The following is a 22,788-nucleotide window of genomic DNA, read 5'->3' as shown; positions in this document are numbered from 1 at the left end:
TTAACCATGCTTTAAATCATCAAACTAAAGTCACCAAAATCACAAAATAACATTGGAGTTTTTGGTTTTACACTTAGTCCAAAAATAGAAACTTTTTCCTCAACTAATTTTGATAAATCTCTTGATCAATGGCTTAAGAAGGTGAGATATTCGAAATAAAGCATCACATGGTTTAATGATGTGTCTTAAATAGGATCCAACCATCAAACTTAAAATCATATAGCTAGAAAAAAAAATAAACATGGATCTAATCCAAAAACATCAAATCTTAGGCCTAACCGAAATCCTCTTGCATAGAAAAATCATATATTTGAAACTAATACTAAATATCTCCAAAATAACATTCTAACATGAAAATAAGAGACTTAGGATCATCATATAAAAGTATCAAAACCTTTAGAGTAAGATCAAATCTCGAAATATTCAAACTTTCTCCAAATAAAAACTATTTTGCCACTTCCAGTTTTTAAGTTTCTAGATCTAAGAAAATCTATCATCAAAAGCTTTAGTCATGCAGCAAAACGTCAATGAAAACTCTTAAACACATGCTAAGAACACTCCTTAAATTTTCGGATCAAGATATGTCAATTAGATTGATCAAAAACTCCAAAATATAACATACTCTCCAGATTCACGCCCAGAATGACCTTTCCATGGTTAAAAATACTTTTGACTAACCAAATGACCATGGAATGATACGAAAAATACATCTACGGAAACTAGAATCAAAGAGGAACAACTTTTATGAAGGAGTAATCGTGTGAAAATACTTACAAATAGTTAAAAATCTCCATGCAAAAAGACTCAGAAATCTGCCCGAGAGAACTCTTTTGGGTCTCTCTCTAAGAACGGGTGAAGAAATGATTAAAATGAAGTAAGTGTGTCTTGCACGACTCAAGACTTCTGTAGGGGAATTATTTGGACCTTAATGATCATTGAGTGGAGGTATACGTGTGACATGAAGTGAAGGATAGTGGGGGGCAAAGGACAAAAGCTATGGGGCATGGTGCTTGATGGGGTGGGTTCCTCCATACTATTGAGTGCAGCTTGAGGCAATGAATGATCTGCCAAGTGGGGGAGGAAAATTCTCCGAAGCCTTGCCAAGGTGGCCAAATTCGTGGGCCTCAATTTGGTTGATCAGATGAAAAAGTTTTTGCTTAGGTGTCATGATCTCACACCTTGATTTCCTTCACAATTCCATCTAATGGTTTCTCTTTGTGTCAAATATCTAATACTATTCATTATGTGTGGTTAAGATCTTGCCAAGTGTTCAAATAAAATTTCGCTAACCTAATTTGGACATTACACACTGTGATTTTGAAAACGTTTACCGAGGTTACTATTCATTCCAAAAATAAACGTAATAAACTTAGTACTGAAAAATCCTAAATATTCAATTAAGCCTAGTGGTGTAGACCATAATGTATTCTGACACTTCTAACTATCTCAAATAATTAAAATTGCATTTCTGACACCATAGTGAGTGATAACACTAACTATGTTGACAGGCTAAAACCTATGCGATTAGTCGATTCGTGTAAACTTACGGAGTTTTCACGAGGTTCTTAAAGTCAAAAGAAATTCCACAATTGAATTTCTAGCAGGCTGTTACAGTGAATGTGTTGAAGATGATTCCTACTTGCCTCATTTGGTGCATTCAAAATGAAATGAATGAAGAATTTTTGAGACGATATATTAAAAAAAATATTTAATATATTTTGAGCCTCTCCACCGATCTTTGATGGTTCTCAAAGATTCTTCTCAAAGACCACCTAAAGACTATTTGAAGAAGAATAACACTTTAAAGATGACAGACCCAACTCCTTATGAACACATCCACTTGAAGAAAATGAAAACGAAGACAAGCTCGAGAAGACCATTGAAGATGAAGACCACAAAGACAAAGACCCCATCCCAACTGAAGAAGAGTTCCACATGAATTCAAGATCTGTATTGTTTGTCTCTGATTTTTTTTTTATTCCATATGTTTCTATTTTTTAATATTAAATATATCGGCTGACTCCCCCACGTTTACCCATCGCGATTGTACCTAGAAGACGTGTATCTTGAGACCCTGAACATTAATAATATTTATATGATGAATCAATTTGATCAAACAAAAATATTTAACAAGGAAACTCTACAACCCTGGTAAATTCAATTCTGGAACAGTAATTTCTAGCCGCACTCTTATGAAAATTGCAAAAAAATAAAATAAAAAATAATTTTGTACATAATTAAGAGGGCAAGTTCCGAATAAATACTTTTAAAAGTAGAATAAAAGAGTAATGATATATACAATTTTTAGAATATATAAGTTTTATATATTTCATTTAGAAAATAGTGAAATTTATTATAAAAAAAGATAAAATTATATTTATCATTTTTTAAAAAAAGAGTACGTTCAGAGTGTAAACATCATTTTTATTTTAAGTAAAATTCATATTAAAAAATAAGTAATATTATTCTAAATTATGTACTACACAATATTATTCTAAATTATGTACTACACACACTTACATAACATAATTTAATTTAATTATTAAAAAATAGCGGGTCCCACTTTGGAAGTAGGAACAAGCTCATTGGACACAGCAATAGACTAGGTGGATTGTGGACGCAATAAGAAACTGATGCGTGGGCTTTCCAGCACATTCGAAAAGCAAGCGCCCACGTGTAACATCCTAGAAGTACTGAAGTAGATTATCTACCAATGAAGGAACCGCCAAACAATGACGTGGCAGATATTGTCCGACCAAAACACTACAGAAACCGAGTGACGAAGGAGCAACTCCATTTCCCTTCCACACATTCCTACGTTGCCTTATCTCTGAGCTGTCCTGTCTTTGTTTCCCTGCGAATACAAACTATCCCAATGCATCAAACTTCTACCCTCCCACCCGATCATACACCGCCCTTGTCCATACCCACCATCCTCGTTGTAGCTGATCTTCAGTCCCATACTTCGACGCTCGACCTCCAATGGCTAACAAGTTAGCCATTACTGTAACATCCCCTCGTTTTCACACGGCCACATTTAAAAGGCCCTTGATTCCTGTTTCTTCATCTTTGCCTTCGTTATCTTCTTCTACAAGGGTTCGGTCGGTTCACTTCAACGGAAGGCACGCATGTTTTCGGCGCCGGGTTTTGTTGCTTAACACCAAGGCCACTGCCGACAAACAAGGTATTGTTTCATCAATTACAAGTAGCCATAGGATTAGTGAGTTAAAAGTCGATGGCATTGGATACGTATTAGATTAGTAAGCACACGGATTTTCTTCGTCTTTTAATTTTCCAGACCAGGTTGAAGACAGCGACGTTGTCGACAGTAAAATCCTGCCATATTGTAGCATAGACAAAAAAGAGAAAAAGTCACTTGGCGAACTTGAACAGGAGTTTCTTCAAGCTCTGCAAGTATGCGTACAGAATCTACTCATTTATTTTTTTCTCTAGTATTTTGCTACCTCATACGTAACATAATACTTATGATTAGACCACTAGTAGTATGCCTCTACATAAACAAAAAATCGCCCCGGTTTCACTTCTGTTTTAGTAATTCCTGAAGCATGCACTCTTGTTTCTGTTTTCTTGATCTCCAGGCATTCTATTATGAGGGAAAAGCTATTATGTCAAATGAGGAATTTGATAATCTCAAGGAAGAGTTAATGTGGGAAGGAAGCAGCGTTGTTATGCTAAGTACGTACGCAATGGGCTTTATAAATGGAGCCTCAACATATATGTGTTTTCCAACTAATCAATAACTTAATCTATGATGTTAAACCTTTGATTACTTTCTTGATTTATTTTACCATTCAGGTTCGGATGAACAGAAATTTCTTGAAGCTTCAATGGCTTACGTTGCTGGGAAACCAATTCTGACCGATGAAGAGTATGATCAATTAAAGTTGCGGCTAAAGGTTTGTGCTTGTTTGTTCCATTGTTAAATATGTGCATTTCAATGAGTAATGCAGATACATATCACGTAAAATGATCGTTGCAACTAAAATTCTGAGGAAGGGATCAATGTTCTCGAATTGGGATTATTCTGTTTTGAGTATTCTAATTTTTAGAGGTCACAGCATGAGAAAGTATGTTAATAAACGAACATAGAGAAACTGATCATAATGTCATATAGATTTTTGTGTCAGCAATAAGATTCTTGACTAACTCTACACTTCTAAGTAGTTTAAGTTTTTGAAAAATCCTGATTTGGTAGTGTTAATGATATATAATCACAACCATAATTGTTTTTCAGACTGAAGGGAGTGATATTGTTGTTGAGGGTCCACGATGCAGTCTCCGAAGTAGAAAGGTACATGCTGCTCTAAATGTTTCTGAATGAGCTCGTCTTACTAGGTCCCCGGCTCCCCATTTTTGTTTTGCACTTGTGCATACGTGCGTTTGACTGTCAAGAAGGTAGGGATTTGCATTTTTAGGTTCTCCAAGAATCTTGATCACTGCAGTATTTTCCCCTGTACGAGAATCTCACGGATAACATAGCTATTAGATACTTCATTTTACTTTGATTGTTTTGTGTTGCAAAATACGCACAGCAGATCTTGGCTTAATTTGGACTGACTGAATTTCTTCCCATAGGTTTACAGTGACCTGTCCGTTGACTATTTGAAGATGCTTCTGTTAAATGTTCCCGCCACCGTTGTTGCATTAGGATTGTAAGTAGCATGCTTTTCTTCTAATAATTTAGGTTTTAAAATCTTTATGATGATAACCATCTTCTGCTCTATTGACTTGGACCGCCTTTGGGAAAACGATAACATGGACCAAAAGAAAAAAGAACAAGAACATAAAGTGATCACGTAACTTAGATAAGATGCATAAACGTTCTACTTGATAGCGAACTTGTCTTATATATGTAGGATGATTATTATATTTCTGCTGTGTCTCCTGACAGGTTTTTCTTCCTTGACGACCTTACTGGGTTTGAGATTACATATCTACTTGAGGTAGGTAGTTGAGGTTGTCTTCTTCCTGTTTGTTTTGATGAATCTTTAAGGTCAATGGACACGATTTGTCATCCTAGTGATTAGGTAACAGAGACTGAAAATATCAGAAATCTGAAAGAGATATAAAAGAGTGATCAGATCTTCTAGCCAACTTTGAAAATTCATATACCTTCTCCAGTAAAAAATATGACTTTTTCAACATATGCGCTTTTGTGAATGTTGAATTTCAGCTCCCCGAGCCATTCAGTTTCATATTCACGTGGTTTGCTGCTGTGCCCCTCATAGTTTGGCTTGCTCTCTCACTCACAAATGTGATTGTGAAAGATTTCTTGATCTTAAAGGTAGAATATTCGTTGAAATCTCTTCCCGAGTTTGAAAAATCAGAGTGTTGGGTACATATTGCAACTGATGCAGTACTCTGCTATAGGGTCCGTGTCCAAATTGTGGTACTGAGAATGGTTCCTTCTTTGGCACCATACTATCAATTTCTAGTGGCGGTACTACCAACACTCTCAAATGCTCCAAGTAAGTACATACATCTTTATTGACTCATGACCTAACTGATATAGTGCATGCCTGTATGTATGCATGTACACATTGCTCCGGTTTTTTAGATAGCATTTATTGTAGGCAGGTTTATATCCCATGCTTTTTGACTGTTACAAGTTCAATTTTGCCTCAGTTGTGAAACTCCATTGGTATATGACTCAAAGACACGCTTGATTACGTTGCCAGAAGGAACTAATGCTTGATTGGAAGCACGCACGCACGCACCCTGTCAAAGGTGTTACGCATGTATTATAGAGTAGATTCTTCTTCCCTTTTTATTTATTTTCTTCGTTGTGCATGCAATTATGACAAGTCGAAAGACACTCCCTGCAGGATCAATCAAGTTTATTGGATCCGATAGTTACTGACTATGAAGTTTGGAGATGAAGGGTTTCACGTTATGATGTATATACCCATGGTCATCTTTGTGTAGAGCAAAAAAAAAAAAAAAAAAAAAAAATGAGCTGTTAATTGGGTGCTTATAATTGCATTTGTAGAGTATACATGCTTGTGATGTAGTCTTATAAATCAGTAGAAGAGGATTTGCGTAATTTTAAAGGAACATCCTCTATAATAATAATAATAATAAAAGAGCTTTGCTACACATAAGTCCACACATCACACACCACATTTTTTTTTTTTTTTTTAAAAATGGGTTTAATCTTCTTAAATTAATTGAATTTTTCTACTTATTATTTATTTACCAAGCATTTGGTAAAAGAAAAAAAATATATAGTTTGTGGTGTGTGGATTTATGTTTAAAATTTTTCTTGTGCCGATAATAGAATATCATGCGTCGATCACAGAATATCATGATTCAGACACTTCTAAGTTTTAAAATGTCAATTTCTAAGGGGTAATCCATTAGGTAGGAAAGCTACCTGCCTCTCCTTCTTTCTTCTCTCTTTTGCCAAGCAAAAAGCTGTTCTTCACAAATATGTTCCAGGAAGCTGTAATCGGGGCCCAAATCAATAATTAGAATCAGGCGTACACAATAATGAACACAATGGTTTCGGAAATAAGACAGCATATTTGACTAAGAAAAAGTATAGTTGTAAGCATAATTATATATTAATTTGTGTATTAATATGATGTAATTGGTTAAAAAGTAGATTTTATTGAAAATAGTGTTGATTTAAATTTTAAGTATAAATAAATCAGTGTTAGTACACAGATTAGTGCGCGACTATGTTTGTATGTAGTAAAACTCTTTGACTAAATTTCAACATTATGGAGTTTAAGCATTTTCTGTTGTTTAAACTTAAAGGAAAAAATATAATTGCAAGTACAATTGTGCGCTAATCTGTGCACTAATATCATGTGATTGGTCAAAAAGTAGATTTTATTGAAAACAGTGTTGATTTAAAATTTAAGTATGAATAAATCAGTATTAGTACATAGATTAATGTATGACTATGCTTGTACGTAGCAAAACTCAACTTCAAGCATTTAAAGGTTTGAACACGTGTTCTCACACAGTGGGGATAAATAAACCTAATGCCTAACAACTCCTCTCAGGTTCGTCTGGCAAAGATGCCACCTTAGAAAAACCCGAGTCACTCTCTACAAGATTGCCACATCCAAGTAATCTCCAATCTATAAATTCAAAATTAAAACAATTCAACTCAACCATATTGAACGTAATATCTATTATACTGATATGGCTATGGCTATGTGTCACAGACTTAAAATTTCTTCACACGTCTCGTGCAGCCTTAGGAGGTTTTGTCCTCACAAAGTTTTTAAGTAAACCTTTTAAATGACTCAAGACAAAGGAGAACAAATCTAGAGTGAGAAAGTAGAGAGAGAAGCTCTAGAGAACTTGTTTGCTCTTATTGCTTGGTGCCTTACATAAATGAGGACTCCCTCGATTTATAGAGACCTTTTGGTACAAATAATAGTTAGAATTGTGACACTTGTCACCAATCTAAGGGTAAAGAATATTCTAAACCATTATTCTAGAATTATCTATAAGGTTCTCCCTAAGAGGTTCTACACTATTCTAGAGTACTCCATACAATTCTACAATATTCTACAAGATTCAAGAGTAATCTACAAAGGATTAGGAGACTCTAGAATGTTATAGAATTCTTTAGAAAAATCTGGGTGGTAACATTCTCCCCCACCTAGTTTCGCGATGTCCTCGACACGGTGTCTTCATGGAACCTTCGGATGTGATCTTCAAACTGCTACAATGACTCATTTGGTTTCCAAGTTGTCTCACTTGAAGGCAATCCCTTCCACTTGATCAAATATTCTTGGCGTGGTTTATGACTCTTCTATCTAATCACACGATTTGCCAAGATTTCCTCTACTTCTTTGTCAAAAGTGGTAGTTATGCCCAGCGATGCGCGCTTAGACTCTCCTCATGTTGGCTCTTCCTCATCACCATGATAAGGCTTCAAGCAGCTTACATAAAAGACCGGATGAAACTTGAATTTGGAGGGTAAGTCTAGCTTGTAAGAGACCTTCCCTATTTTCTTGATGATTGGGAATGATCCCTCATAACGTCGTACAAGCCCCTTGTGTAGTTTTCTTGTAAACTTGTGTTGGCTTGACAAGATCTTTACTAACACTAAGTCGCCAATACGATATTCCGCGTGTCTCCTTTTCTAATTAGCCCACTTTTTCATCTTCTTGGTCGCTTTGTTTAAGTAAGAGCAGGTCACATCCAATTGTTCGTTCCAAGATTTAACAACCTTGAAAGCTATTGGATAATTCCCCACATAGCTTGTCTTCAATGACTGGGGAGTGAGTGGTTGTTGCCCTATTACAATCTCAAATGGGTTTTTGTTTGTAGATTCACTCATTTGTAAATTATAGGAGAATTGAGCTACATCCAATAACTTAGCCCAATCAGATTAGTTGGCACTTACAAAGTGCCTCAAGTATAACTCCAACAAGGCATTCACCCTCTCAGTTTGCCCATCTGACTGTGGGTGAAAGCTGGTAGTAGGGGTGAATTCGGTCAGGTCCGGTCCAGTTAGAGGAGATTTTGTGGACCAGACCGGACCTATTCGGTCCAGGGTTTTCCCACCCTGGACCGAACCGAACTCCCTCAGGACCGGTCCGGTCCCATTCGATCCATTCGGTCCACTGTTGATTTTTTTTTTTATCCAATGACATTTTGTTTAATAATTATATAATTATATTGTGATATATTTAATATATATACATATAGTATACTATTATATATATATATTAGTAATACGCTAATACTATTAGTCTATTAGTACTAATAACTATACTAGTACTAATACTATAACTAATAACTATATGTAATGATAGTAATACTATATGTAATACTATATTAAATAATAGTAATACTCTTATTACTAATACTCTATGTAGTTATAGTGATTTAATACTAACATATTACATATTAAGCTAACTATGCTAATACTATTATAAATTTACAAATATATGATATATTATAATTTATACCATAACTTTTATAATATGTTAATACATTAATATATATACTAATACTATATATATTTTTTTGATCGGTTATACTAGTACCATATATTATAGTTAATAGTTATATATTAAAGAATATAGTAATACATTGATACTAAATATATATAGTTATAGACTTATAATGATTTAGTTATTATGAATTTATGATTAGTATAACTATTTAATTGTATTAGTATTAGACTATTAGTAATTCAATTTGGCTATATTATATTAGTAATATTAGTTATATTGAATCAGTTAGTTAGTATAATTATATTCTACATTATTAGTATTGATATAAATATTAGTATTAGTTATAACCATATAGCTTATATTAGAATTGAGTCTTAGACTATATAATAGACTAATAATATTAGTATAACTATATATTAGTATTAGTTATATTGTTATGGTGATTTAGTATATTATAATTTATATATTATATTTATACTATAACTCTTATAATATATTAATATATACTAGTACTACATATTATAGTTATATATTAAAGAACTAGTTGAGGACTAACGTGCGATGCACGTTTGCTTCGTTGTATTGTTAACCTGTTTAGTTAAGTTACAAAAATTTGTCAGCAAAAATATTACAGTATACAGATATAAACAACAAAATGAGTTATGGATTTGTTTTTTTGTCTAGTTGTCATTCAAGCTCAGGTCCATATTGGACAGGATCGATGGAGATAACATTGAAGTTTTTGTGTTTTTGTTGGTTGAATATTTCTGGGTCTACAGCAAGTTGAATCATCCACTGATTTTCTGAAGCTTCTGATGCCATTTTTTGTATAAATGGTAAATGTTCCTGTGTAGTAAATATTTAGTGAGATTAGATAATTAATAAATGTAAAAATAATTTATATATAATTTTATTTGAAATTTTTGTTAAAAAGAATAAAGTTACCTCTCCAGTTTGATTCATGAAATCAATGGCTGAATGACCCAATGCTTTTTCTGCAAGTTCACCAAACATAACAGCTGCTAATTTTCCTGTCCCGTCGTCAACTTCAACATATGCTCGACAACTGTAAATAATAAAAGTATTATTTTTTGTTAGTATTGGTAAAATTAATATGTGAATAATTTTGAAATGATTTGTTAATTATTGAAGTTAAAAAAATGTGTACCGTGGTTCAGCAACACTTTGATGTTTGCAGTGATAACAGAGAAAACTTTCATTATGGTCATGCCCAGTTCCTTTGTTACAATTGATGCATGACATATAGAAGAAGATTTGGCGCAAATTTATGATATTTATCTTTGCCTTGATCCAGAATTTTGCTTTCTATATTATATTAAGAACAATATTTTATTTAATGAGAAGGAATATAAATATAAATATGATGTTAAGAAAAATAATTTACCTCCATTGGTTGCAAACTTTTTAGTAATGCAGCAACATCACAATTTTTTGTTATTTGTCGAATACCAACTGACGATAAAGATGTAGATGGGTATTTTAACGATTTTGCAATTATGACTTCAAGTCTTGAATCATTGATTGCAATCCTTAAAAAAAGAAAAAAATAAATTATAATTGGAACATTTTTAATAGATGTGTTAATAAAAAATAGTGTAATTAATATGAATTACCATCTTTGCAGTGGTTTTGCTTCAGGGATAAGAGGATTGATTGTAAATGCACTTGCTGGTCGAGATGAAAGAGATAGTCCTGTTTCATTAATATAAATAATTATTAATTAAAAAATATAAGATTTAAAATAAGAATTAAGAACTTGAACTATTAGAATTACCATTGTAAGAACGAACTTTGAGCTTTGTTGCAAGTAGAATTGGTTTTGTTTCGATTATTTCAGAAATTTTTTTGCATTCATCTTGAACAAAACGACCCCACATAGTCAACGAGATAGGATTGAAGCTACGTGATATGAAAGGAGAAAATTAAAAAGAATTTATAAAATAATTTTAAAAAATTAAAAAGGGGGAAAAAATTTACCTTTGATCTATAACATAGATCTCTTGAAGAGTAGCTGGTCCATTTGTTAATGTTATTTCTTTTGGAGGTTTGATGTGAAGAGCAACTGCTAAGAGATCTGATTAAAAATATTGAAATTATTAGTTGTTTAGGAAAAAAAAGAATTAAAAAATGATAATAATTTACCTATTTCTGCAATTGAATCCTTATAAGCATCCAACTCGTTAATGGGAATGAGGTTGTACTTTGGTATTTTTACTTGTTGTTCATTTTCTGGTATCTCTTCGATGATTGTTTTTGCATTTATAATCCATTGGTATTGATGCGACTCAGTTTGATATTTAGGATCCAGTAGCTTGACATATGCGTTTATAATATAATAGGATCGAAACATCTGTAGAGAGTCTTCTCTTGAATTAATATCATTTCCAAATATTGTTGCTTGCAGACGATTTCCCTATATTATATAAGAAAGTATAGGTTGTTAGTTTTTATAATAAGTAAGGAATTTGTTTTTAAAAAAAAGTAAAAAAATTTTACAAGTAAATGTAATTACATAGAATGTGTAAGATATGTTATATAAAGTATATATATATATAGGTATATTTGTAGAATAAATTGTAAGTAAAGAAAAAAATATTGTACCTGTTCATCTACCAACATTAGATTTTGGTATTTTACTGATGAGTGTTGCCCAATTCGTTTGGGGGATTTTTCAACCACGAGCATTTTGATTTTCCAATCCCTTGTCTTTGGAGTAATATCTTTAATTGATGTATAAGTGATCCGCATTTTGAAAACTGATAAGACAAAAAGAAATGAAGTCAATATATATAAGGAAAGAAATGGAATTAATTAAACTGTAAAATAAAAACTAATAGAAAACTTATATGTATTAATTAGTTAACAAGAATAAATTAATAGAATATTGAAAATATAAAAAAAAAAATTGTAGGAAATTTCTAATTTATTTATAGCAGTTAAAATTAAATATAAAAAAATAAAATTTGTTACCTGTGTAACATCAATCAGAGGAGGCCAATGTTAATAAGTCTGTGTAGACAATATTTTTTGTGCAGTTTTTTTCTGGTTCATCAGTTGAGATTGGTCGTATCAAAATCTTGATTGCAGAAATAGTCTTAGCTCTTGATAAAGCTACATATAATTGTCCATGTGAGAAAACTGGATGTGGCAAGTATATCCCAACAAAATCTAATGTCTGTCCTTGTGACTTGTTTATACTCATTGCAAAACTTAGTTTAACAGGGAATTGAGTTCGTTTGAATGGGAAACCACTGTTTTCATCAGGATTTGGTAAAAATGGAATTCTTAGAATAAAAACCTTTTTGCCACTATGATGACCAACTGCAATTTCTGCATGAATAACGTTACGATCAAAATTACGACAGATTAGTCATGTTCCATTGCATAGTCCTTCTGAAGGATTGATGTTTCTCAATAACATGATTGGACAATTTTGTTTCAACAATAATTCATGTGGAGGAAGTCCATTCGGTGTTAAAGTGTGTAAGAAATCTTCCATGACTGCTTGTTCAGATGCGTCGATTGTTTCATCAAAACTGTAATATTGTTTTAACTCTCCAGGAAATCTTTGAATCAATAAAGTGTTTATTTCATCAACATAACTATTTTTTGGTGTCAATATAGCTCGATTCATCATGCTTGAAATATTTGCTGAATAATCAGAAATATTATGAAAAACAGTATCCACCAAATGATCCAAAGAAGCAGCATCATTTTCATATGGAATTAACATGACTGCAGGAATTCTGACGTGTTCATTAATTGTGGTTGGTGGTAACCTATTCCCTAAATCTAATATGTATTTTGAAAACTCTGGATCTAATCTTGCACGCATATTTTCAGTCAAACGAATTTTTGTCAATTTTGGCCATAGGTAGGAAGAAACTAAGCTAGCATCAATCTGTTGTTGTCTTGTTCCTTTTGGGACCACAGGTAGAATCTGACGAAAATCTCCACCAAATACAATAACTTTTCCACCAAAAGATAATTCTGAATCATTAATGTCCTTTAGCATTTTATCCAATGCTTCTATAGATTCTTTTCTTGACATAGGAGCTTCATCCCATATGATCAACTTTACTTTTTGTAGTAATCTTGCAAGTCCACTTTGTTTGCTGACACTACATGTGAGATTTTTGTTGGTATCTAGTGGAATTTTGAATCGTGAATGTGCAGTTCGACCTCCAGGTAAGATTGATGCAGCTACACCAGATGAAGCAGTTGCAAGAGCAATTAATTGCTTTGTTCTTATTGTAGCAATGAGTGCTTTGTATAAAAATGTTTTTCCTGTTCCACCAGGACCATCAATAAAGAATATGGCAGCTTCATTTGACAAAACTTTTTGTAAGATAGAATTATAAGCATTTTGTTGTTCGCAATTAAGCAGTGTTGATGCATGAAGATCTTCTTCTGGAATTGGAACAGCTAATTCATCATCAATTTCTCTAAACAAAAACTCATCTTGATCAAAATCAATGTTTTGGTCGATGAGATGGAACGAATTGATGTTTCTACCCATTGATTCAAATATTGTGGAGATAGAGCATAAAGTTTCAGTTCTAACAGTTGATGAAGAACTTTCAACTAATTGAAAATCAGCAGACATATCTTGTTCAAAGCGCTCCCAAAGATCTCTTGGATTTGTAGGATTACAGTAAACCAAAATTGTTGCAAATAGTCTTCTTAAACTGAAAGGCATTTGGTAAAGAGAGGCTTCATATAAGCATTCTTCTAAACTGTCATCTCTCTGTAATAAACCATACATAGTTGCAGCTTCACGAAATGTGGGGGCCAAGATACCATTTACAGTTTTGAGATGATCAAATGATAAAGGACCTCTTATATGATTTAATAACATCCGCAGATAATACCTTTCTCCTTCAAAAGGATTTGCTGTAACAATTCGACCTATCACAACTTGTTTTTTCCGAATAGTCCACATCTTGTATTGTTGGCTCCAAACATAAAATTCAGGAAATTCTTTATACAACAATTTTCTGGCATTCTGATCAACTTGATTTGTTGCGAAAAATTCAGTTAGCATTGATTTTGCTGAAAAGTCAGAGTTCATCACATTTGTTAAGTTTTCATGTGCACGGAAAGTAACCTGGTGTTGATTTTCAAGATGTAAATGTAAGCTATAGACTGCTGGATGAACCTCATTGATAATAAACCCAAATATTCTCCATACAGCCTCTGGTGGAGCAATCCATCGAGCTGATTGAAATCGCTCAATTTCATCAATCTGTTGAGTGCTTTGTTCAGAAACCAGATTAAAGGCAACACGATCATGACCTTTATAAATGTATTTGTAGAGATACTTGACAGCTTTTATTGTAGAACATATCTCAACATTAATATGGCAGTCAAACATTGCAAGTAAATAAGGGTTATATGGAACAACCCAACGATTATCTAAATCATGTCCTCTGATTTTGGCTGTTCTTCCATTGTTGCAGCGTTTATATATTGGGAAGCAATCATTTCCAACAACAGTGTTTGAGACAAACTGTTTTGGGTAATTATTTTTGCAACAACTATTTTTTTTCATGCATACATTTGTTGGATTTAGAACTCCACACGGGCCATGCATCATATGCTTAACAACAGCTGTATAGAGATGTAAGTTGTTGTCTTTGTCAGGTAATTCAGCAGATACGATCTCATCAAAAGATTCTGGTGCATATAATTTCCAATCTTGACACAATATAATTAGGAAATGGGCATGTGGAAGTCCTCTTTTTTGGTGTTCAATAACATATACATATGCTGAGATTTTTCCAAATATTTCTCGTTTGAATAGTTGATACTTCAGATCCTCTAATTTTGCTCTAAAGATTCGAGCAATTAAGTCAGGTCGATTTTGGGTTTCCTCATGTGGTAACAATTGAGTTGAGATCTCTTTCCAGTTTGGATTGCATGTCATTGTCAAAAAAATATCTGGTTTGCCATATCGTTGAACTAAAGTCATTGCTTCTAAATATCTTTTTTGCATATCTCTTGGGCCTCCAATAAAAGATGAAGGCAAAATTATACGTTTGCCAATTCTTGAAGCGCTTGTTTCTCCAAGATTAATGCTATCAACAATGCCTTGATATAATTCAGATCGAATATGTTGTTGATTGCAACGAAAATAATCTAACCTTGAAGTCTCTATCTTGACATACATGTCAACAACAAATTGTTGAAGAAGTCGGCCAGAAATTAGAAGAATAGATTTCAGATTTTCTCTGATTTGTAACTTGTAACAGTAATATTCACGGCAAGAAACAATGGGATCTTTTCTCTTTTTCTTTAAAACTACAAAAGTAATAAAAAATTATTTAGAAAAATACATACCAAATATATTAATAATAAGTTGTATAAAAAAGATAGCATAGAAAATTTAACCTTGTTGTTCTCTTCTGAGTAATTCTTCTGCTGATGTTGATTGATGAGGATCAATTAATTGAGTTGTGCAATTATTGGTAGATACAGATGCAGTTCTTTTGTTAATTCTTTGTATGCCTTGGTGCCATCCAATATCTCCGAGAGGAAACAGTAAAGGATATTGAAGCGGATCATAGCATCCAAAATAATATTGAACTAAATGACTCCCGCCAATATGGTTAAATACGAAAATATCACGAGGTGTTAAATGTTCTGAATCATCATTTTCAACCCAAATAGCTGCAACTTCTGATGATGTTGGGGCATTAAACACCCGTTGATCTAAACCAGGATCTGATTTTATACAGATTTTTTGATATTCCAAATTTGGTAAATCACCAATAGATCGAAAAAATGTTGCATATGGATTTACACGAAGGAGATCCATAAGTTGGGCAATAATAGAAGGATCCATTCTGATTGAGTCAACAATGCGATTCTCAAATTCATGTTCAATGTCATAGAAATATAGCTGCAAATTAGAAGGTTGACCATCTGAAGGAATCAAATCAGGGAGATAGTGATAAATTTGACCTTGAGCTCGAAATGTATATATTCCTCTGTTTCTTCGACATAAATTTCTGTCAAATTTAACTCCAAAAGATGTGAAAGCAAATTTGTTGTTGTACGTTCGAACATATGTTCGAAATTGTGTAGATTCAGCAGTATTTGAAACAAACAAATTATAGAGTTGATCTGGAACATCATTTGTAACCAAAGAGATTGATCCGTCAGCACAGCAGAAACTGTTTGTTTCATGAAAGAATCTTTTTGCTTTGCAATGCTTACAATGTGGCACATTTGGTAAATAATTTGCTTCAACTGGAACATTTTGTAATATTTGTCTATGTACAACATTATGACGACGTAATGTACCTATTGAGTTGGGGTAAAGGAAAAACAAATATAAGAAATTTCATTAGAAATAATTAAATAATTTTTTTGAATCAATATTTTAAATATAAATAAGAATAAAATATAATGTTATTAAATAATTGATTTTATTTTTAGTTCTTACCCAAAGTATGTGTTCGCAGATTTTTTTGAGGACTTGATTGTGATTGATCAACAGGAAGAGCCTATTTTACACAAAAAATAATTATTGAAAGAGAGTAAATAAATAAAATATATGATGGGAAAAAATAAAAGTTACTAAACCTGATGGACTATAAGTTGTTCAGAAAGTTGACTTGTCTCTGTTGGTGTATTTGTTGATTTTCCTCTCGACAAATTTACAAAAGAACTTGAGCCAGTAGAATAACTGTATGAAATATTTAATTGTGTAGATTCTTCTGAATGTTTACCAAGGATATGAACATCTGGACATATGCTATGCTCTTCTGAGGAGGTCATTCCAAGAATGTTAAAATTACGGCGAGAAATTCTGGACCTCTTTCCATGACATTGTTGAATATTAGAGTGTTCAATATTGCTAATAGGTTGGAGATGATCATCTGATGTATCATCGATTGATGTAATCATTTGATCAATATCAGATGACATTGAATCTTGAAAATCAATCATACTTCTTTTTGAAACTTGTTTCTGAGCATGTCTTTTTGTTGTTCTTTGTTGCAATTGATCTTTTTTGTTTTGTAGAAGATCTTTAGACGACATTTTTTTTGTTGATTGTTTTTGAAGCCGAATTTTATTTAATTATTTCCTGAAGTAAAGATTTTGGAATTAAATAATAAAATTTTATCATTCAATATGTTAATAAAGTAAATTATAAGTTCAAAATTTTAAATTGACATAAAATAAAAAGTACATAAAGCAATAATTACAATCTAATGTAAAATATTTAAACAACGATGCAATTTAATTTTCTCAAAAAGTTTATTGATTGGAACAGAAAAGAAAGTATAATAAATATATTTATTTATATTATATACTTTATTGAATAAAACATTACTTGCTAAATAAAGATATAGTTTTAAGTATGGATTGAACAAATGAAATAATTTGTAATATATAAGGGAAAAAAATACTTACAATTTCTTTAGCTAGCAGGATATTTGTTGACTTCAGATCTTTTACTTGAAAATGTAATCCCTATTTTTAAAAAAGAAAAATGTATGTTATTTTTAAGAAGAAATATTTTTTTTTTAAATTTTTAAAGAGATGAAAATGTTTTAATTTGTTGCAATTAATTTTGATGAGAGATATCATAATAATTATTTGTAAACACAAAAATAATACAATTGATAAACGAAATTGTAAGAACTTGATGTTTAGTTGATATGCAATAGTAAGAATACTCATTTGTTATTATAATATCAAATTTAAAATGTTAATAACATTCAAATGTTTTTTTAAGAGTTTCTTTTGGAATTTTTAATTAATGAATTATATAAAAGAAGTGATAAAAATTTATATTATATATTAAGTTTGTATTTATTTTAATTTTTTTAATTCATACATTTATTTTAAATGGTTAAATTTATTTAAAATAAAATCTACACAGTTTAAATCAGAATTAACATAAATAATACATTAGAATTTATTTAATAAGAATATATTTTTTAAAAAATCTAAAGTAATGTAAATTTCATTTATAGAAATGAAACCACTAAAATAAATGTGATAAATTTTATTTGAAATTTAATCAAACTTTTTAAGCAAAAAAATTAACATTTTATTGTTACAATCAAAATAATAAATTTTTGTAAATAAATTTTTTATATTTTTCTAAAGATATAGTTCTAAGCATGAATTGAATAAAGTAAAGAATTTGTAGTATATAAGGAAAAAAAATACTTACAATTTCTTTAGCTAGCACGATATTTGTTAACTTCAGATCTTTTACTTGAAAATGTAATACCTATTTTCAAAAACAAATATTTTTATTTAAAATTTTTAAAGAGATGAAAAAGTTTTAATTTGTTGCAATTAATTTTGATGACGGATACAACTGATAAAATTCAAATGTTTTTTTAAGAATTTATTTTGAAAATTTTAATTAATGAATTATATAAAACAAGGGATAAAAATTTATATTATATATTAAGTTTGTATTTAATTTAATTTTTTTAATTCATACATTTATTTTAAATAGTTAAATTTAATAAAAATAAAATCTAAACAGTTTAAATCAGAAATAATATAAAATTATAATGTTTTATTTTGCAAATATTTACAGTTACAGAATTGATCCTAAATTTTTTTTTTTTAATTTATAGCTATAAATTTTATAGTTTGATAAATTCAAATTTATATAGAAATCAATGTCTAAATATGGTATTATTTTTAAAATCACTATAGAATTTTTAATGTCTAAATATGGTATATACATATTTAATTTTTGTATATACAATGATTTTACATAAAAGAAAGATATACCAATACGTAATAAATTTGTTATATTTTTAAAAATTTCATAGCATTTGTTTATTAAAAAATAAAATTCAAAATATAATAAATAGATTTTTGCAATATTTTAGCAAAAGGTAAAATAAAAAATATTTAAGAGTAATGTGATTTGAATTTTGATTTTTTTATTGACAAGAAAGCCCTTATTTTTGACAACAAATAGTACATTAGATTTTTTTTATTTTTTTTTTATTTTGAAGAAATATGTACAATTAAATATGTAATTTGACAAAAAATAAATATTTAATATTCATAAAACAAATGAACACTTACAAATTTCTTACCAAAGGATTATAATGCGATCTGAATTTTGATCGTCTTGTTGACAAGATAGCTCCTATTTTTGACAACAAATAATATATTAGAATTTTTTTAATAAGAATATATTTGTTTAAAGATGTAAAATTTATTTATACAAATGAAATCACCAAAACAAAGTAATTTAATAACTTTAGATACATCAAAGTAAAACTAAAACGTAAACTGCCGTAATTGCCAAATAAAGTAAAGGGTAAAATGGAAAAAAAACATTGGACGGAAAAAAAAAAAAAAAGGTGAAAAAAAGATCTACTGTTCCTAACACTGTACATCGCGGATTCGCGCTTATATTATCACTATAGATAGATATAGATATAGATAAGATTTATATATTATATATTTGTATATTACATTATATATATTATATAAAATGAGAATTTCAATATTATATTTGTTGCCGATATAATATATTATTAGATGAATTTTAATCCTTTTTATGACAAAATAGCCACTATTTTTAACAACAAAAAATACAAGAAATTAAAACTAAGAAAAGAAGAAGACGTTATTAGTTGAAAGAAGAATATTAATTTTTAAAAAATTAAAGCATATATTTTTTTCTATTATTATATTTTTAAATAATATAAACAAATTTAGTCATTATTTTTATTGTTATGTATTTATATATTTTTTCTTTCTTTGAATTTGTTTTTTAACAAAATATAACATATCTTTAAAAATTTGAACAATTTATTCCTAACTTGAATCAATTTTGTTTTATTTTATTTTTTTACAGCAATTTATTTTTTTTTCCTAAATAATTTTGTTGGTTGTTGATGTGTATTTTTAATAAATATGTATATTTTAATTTGTTTTGTTCTTATTTTTTATTTTTTTGTGTACAAAAATAAAATGATAACTTGTCATTTGCTGGTATGAATTTTTTATATATTTTAAAATCTATTTTTCTTAAGTTACATGTAAATTTTTTACTCTATTTTATATTACTCAATACAATTGACCATATTTAAGCTAATCAATGTTAATATTTATATAAATTGACCATATTGACTATTTTTATTGATTATTGGCATATATAAAAATGAAATGTTATGTTCTTATTTATTATTCAATTTTATATGTATATTAAATTATATTTGTATTTTTAGCTACATCTACAATTTTTTTTCTTTATATTACTTAATATCATTGTTTTATTATATGTAAGACTTTTAGATTGGGTTTATTCATGTTTCAAAGATTTTTTAAATATTGAAATAAATGACTACTTTAATAATTGATTACATCTTTGTTGAAACAAATAAAAAGTAAAACATAAAGAAGACAAAAATAGCACTACAATTAGAAATGAAAAGCATGAAAAGATTTAGTTACCCATTCTGCAAGTAAATTTAGTTTTATAAATTTAAACATCCTTGTAGTTTTCTATTCTTGTTCTTTTATTTTGAGTTTATTTGTACATCAATCATAAAGTTGAAAATTAATCCAAAAGAACCAATATTCAAACTCTATTTTATATAAATTAACCATATTGACTATTTTTACGGATTATTGACATATATATAAATGAAATGTTATGTTCTTATTTATTATTCAATTTTATATGTATATTAAATTATATTTGTATTTTTAGCTACATCTACAATTTTTTTTTCTTTATATTACTCAATATCATTGTTTTATTATGTGTAAGAGTTTTAGATTAGGTTTATTTATGTTTCAAAGATTTTTTGAATATTAATAAAAATGACTACTCTAATAATTGACTATATCTGTGTTAAAATAAATAAAAAGTAAAAAATAAAAAAGGCAAAAATAGCACTACAATTGAAAAAGGAAAGCATGAATAAATTTAGTCACCCATTTTACAAGTAAATTTAGTTTTATAAATTTAGTTCATATTTAGTTTTATAACTATTCTTTTAAAAAGTCAAAAGAATAAGGGAAAACAATTTTACTTAATAGCAAAATGTACAAAATGAAGAAAGTAAATATGAAATCAATCTTATATTAATATATAGGTGGTCGAAATGATGAAGAAAAAAATCAGAATCTGATAAAAAAAAAAATAGACAAATTTGAGAGAATAACAGAAAAGTAATATTATAAAAGTATTTAAATTAGATTTTCCATAAAATTTTCTTTAATTTACCAAAAGAAGACATTATCCAAATTTCTTTTTGGAAAATTTTACGTATTTTTTTAAAACCTCTAACATTTCATTCATTATTCTTTATCTATTTTACTCTATTATTGTTTTATTATTAATTTTTTACCTCTATTTATAAATTTAAGAACTCAATATTTTTTCTTATTTTTTAAAATGTTACTTTACTGAATATTTAAAAAAAAAATTAGATATGATAAATTTTTTATATTTCCATAAATATTTAAAATATTTTTAAAATTATAATAAATATGTGCATAATAAAAACTGTAGATAATTAGAAGTAAATAAATATAATAAAAATTTTAAATGATTATAAGAACATTTACATTACGTTTCCCATAAATTTACATTTATGGGAAATAAAAAAAGGCAAACAAATTAGTTAAGTTATCTAATAAAAAGGAAAAAAAAAAGGCAAAGAAAAAAATTTTTTGACAGAATAACAAAAAAGTAATTGTATAAGAACATTTACATTAAGTTTCCCATAAATTTCTTTATAATTTACCTAGAAACGAGATTTCGTAAAAGTTTTATAACTTTCACCAAATTTTACTTATTTTTTAAAAAACTGTAACATTTTATTCTGTATTCTTTATCTATTATATTAAAATAATATTTTTCTAATTTTTTTATTTATTATTTTTAACTTATATGTACAAATTTAACAACTCAATATTTTTTCCTATTTTTTGAATTGTTATTTTAGTGAATATTTTAAATAAAAAATTAAATAAATTTTTGTGGGTATGATAATATTTTTATAATTATATTCTTTATATTTCCATAATTATTTAATTTATTTTTAAAATTATTGTTTAAAACAATCATAAATATGACTATGATAAAAAGTGTAGATAATTGGAAGTAAATAAATATAATACAAAGTTTAAATGATTAGAAGAAAATATTTAAAAAAATAATATTTAAAATTAATTTTATAGCAACATATAAGTGGTGTAAATGATGGGAAAAAAAAAATGAAAATCTAACAAAAAGCAAAACAGACAAGTTTGAAAAAATGACAAAAAAGTAATCTTATAAAGGCATTCATATTAATTTTTCCATAAAATTATGTATAATTTAGCTAAAAATGATATTTTAGAAAATTATTATCCAAATTTTTCTCATTTTTCAAAAACCTCTAATATCTCATTCTCTATTATTTCTCTATTATATTAAAATAATATTTCTATATTATTTTTTATTAATTATTTTTTTCTTATATTTACAAATTTAACCATTCAATATTTTTTTTTATTTTTTTAATTATTACTCTAATGAATATTTTAAACAAAAATTTAAATAATTGTTTTGTAGGTATGATAATATTTTTATAAATAATTTTTTTATTTCCATAACTATTTAAATTATTATTTAAAATTATATTAAATATGACTATGATTAAAAGTGTAGATAGTTGAAAGTAAATGAATATAATAAAAAGTTTAAATGATTATAAATGTATAAATATTTATATAATATAACTATAAATATATAAATATATAAATATTTATATATATATTGATATATTCATCCGTGTATAGATAGAGATAAAAATATACAAATATAGATATA

At 28.7% G+C, this 22,788-nt stretch overlaps 3 protein-coding genes across 6 annotated transcripts; 1 reads left to right on the top strand and 2 right to left on the bottom strand.

Annotated features, from left to right (window-relative positions):
* Positions 1-2,800: 2,800 nt before the first annotated feature.
* On the top strand, positions 2,801-6,115 carry LOC122282860 (PGR5-like protein 1A, chloroplastic). 4 transcript variants are annotated; one of them, XR_006230479.1, is made up of 11 exons: positions 2,801-3,184; positions 3,299-3,414; positions 3,600-3,696; positions 3,817-3,917; positions 4,256-4,312; positions 4,597-4,673; positions 4,913-4,964; positions 5,195-5,305; positions 5,392-5,489; positions 5,647-5,769; positions 5,847-6,115. XR_006230479.1 is itself a non-coding variant. In XM_043094917.1 (11 exons), exons 1-10 carry the CDS (start codon positions 2,983-2,985, stop codon positions 5,714-5,716), a joined length of 981 nt encoding a protein of 326 aa, XP_042950851.1. In that variant the 5' UTR covers positions 2,801-2,982; the 3' UTR covers positions 5,717-5,748; positions 5,847-6,115. The 4 variants fall into 4 exon arrangements, 3 of the variants coding, with proteins under 3 accessions (XP_042950851.1, XP_042950852.1, XP_042950850.1); XM_043094917.1 differs by having other exon boundaries at positions 5,647-5,748; XM_043094918.1 differs by having other exon boundaries at positions 5,647-5,759.
* Positions 6,116-9,632: 3,517 nt separating this feature from the next.
* LOC122282465 (replication protein A 70 kDa DNA-binding subunit D-like) lies at positions 9,633-11,714 on the bottom strand. Its single transcript, XM_043094415.1, has 7 exons — positions 11,568-11,714; positions 11,109-11,379; positions 10,944-11,040; positions 10,741-10,865; positions 10,580-10,658; positions 9,891-10,011; positions 9,633-9,791 (listed from the first exon to the last, which is right to left on the bottom strand). The coding sequence occupies exons 1-7, from the start codon at positions 11,712-11,714 to the stop codon at positions 9,633-9,635; spliced, it is 999 nt and encodes a 332-aa protein (XP_042950349.1).
* Positions 11,715-12,336: 622 nt separating this feature from the next.
* On the bottom strand, positions 12,337-16,898 carry LOC122282464. Its single transcript, XM_043094414.1, has 3 exons — positions 16,700-16,898; positions 15,357-16,271; positions 12,337-15,266 (listed from the first exon to the last, which is right to left on the bottom strand). The coding sequence occupies exons 1-3, from the start codon at positions 16,896-16,898 to the stop codon at positions 12,337-12,339; spliced, it is 4,044 nt and encodes a 1,347-aa protein (XP_042950348.1).
* Between the last annotated feature and the right edge of the window lie 5,890 nt (positions 16,899-22,788).

The sequence above is a fragment of the Carya illinoinensis genome, chromosome 11 (genome assembly GCF_018687715.1).
Source record: "Carya illinoinensis cultivar Pawnee chromosome 11, C.illinoinensisPawnee_v1, whole genome shotgun sequence".
Lineage (NCBI taxonomy): Eukaryota > Viridiplantae > Streptophyta > Magnoliopsida > Fagales > Juglandaceae > Carya > Carya illinoinensis.
This window is presented reverse-complemented; position numbering and strand designations above follow the sequence as displayed.

Bases quoted from the DNA above. Each gene is read 5' to 3' on its own strand.
- LOC122282860 (XM_043094917.1), top strand. From the start codon at position 2,983: ATGGCTAACAAGTTAGCCATTACTGTAACATCCCCTCGTTTTCACACG. The intron at 3,697-3,816 runs GTACGTACGCAA...TTTACCATTCAG, and splicing joins AAGCAGCGTTGTTATGCTAA to GTTCGGATGAACAGAAATTT. The intron at 4,965-5,194 runs GTAGGTAGTTGA...GTTGAATTTCAG, and splicing joins AGATTACATATCTACTTGAG to CTCCCCGAGCCATTCAGTTT.
- LOC122282465 (XM_043094415.1), bottom strand. From the start codon at position 11,714: ATGCGGATCACTTATACATCAATTAAAGATATTACTCCAAAGACAAGG. The intron at 10,866-10,943 runs GTAAATTTTTTC...CATATCACGTAG, and splicing joins ATCTATGTTATAGATCAAAG to CTTCAATCCTATCTCGTTGA. The intron at 9,792-9,890 runs GTAACTTTATTC...TTTACTACACAG, and splicing joins TCATGAATCAAACTGGAGAG to GAACATTTACCATTTATACA.
- LOC122282464 (XM_043094414.1), bottom strand. From the start codon at position 16,898: ATGTCATCTGATATTGATCAAATGATTACATCAATCGATGATACATCA. The intron at 16,272-16,699 runs GTAAACATTCAG...CCAACTCAATAG, and splicing joins TCCAGATGTTCATATCCTTG to GTACATTACGTCGTCATAAT. The intron at 15,267-15,356 runs GTTAAATTTTCT...TTACTTTTGTAG, and splicing joins ACTCAGAAGAGAACAACAAG to TTTTAAAGAAAAAGAGAAAA.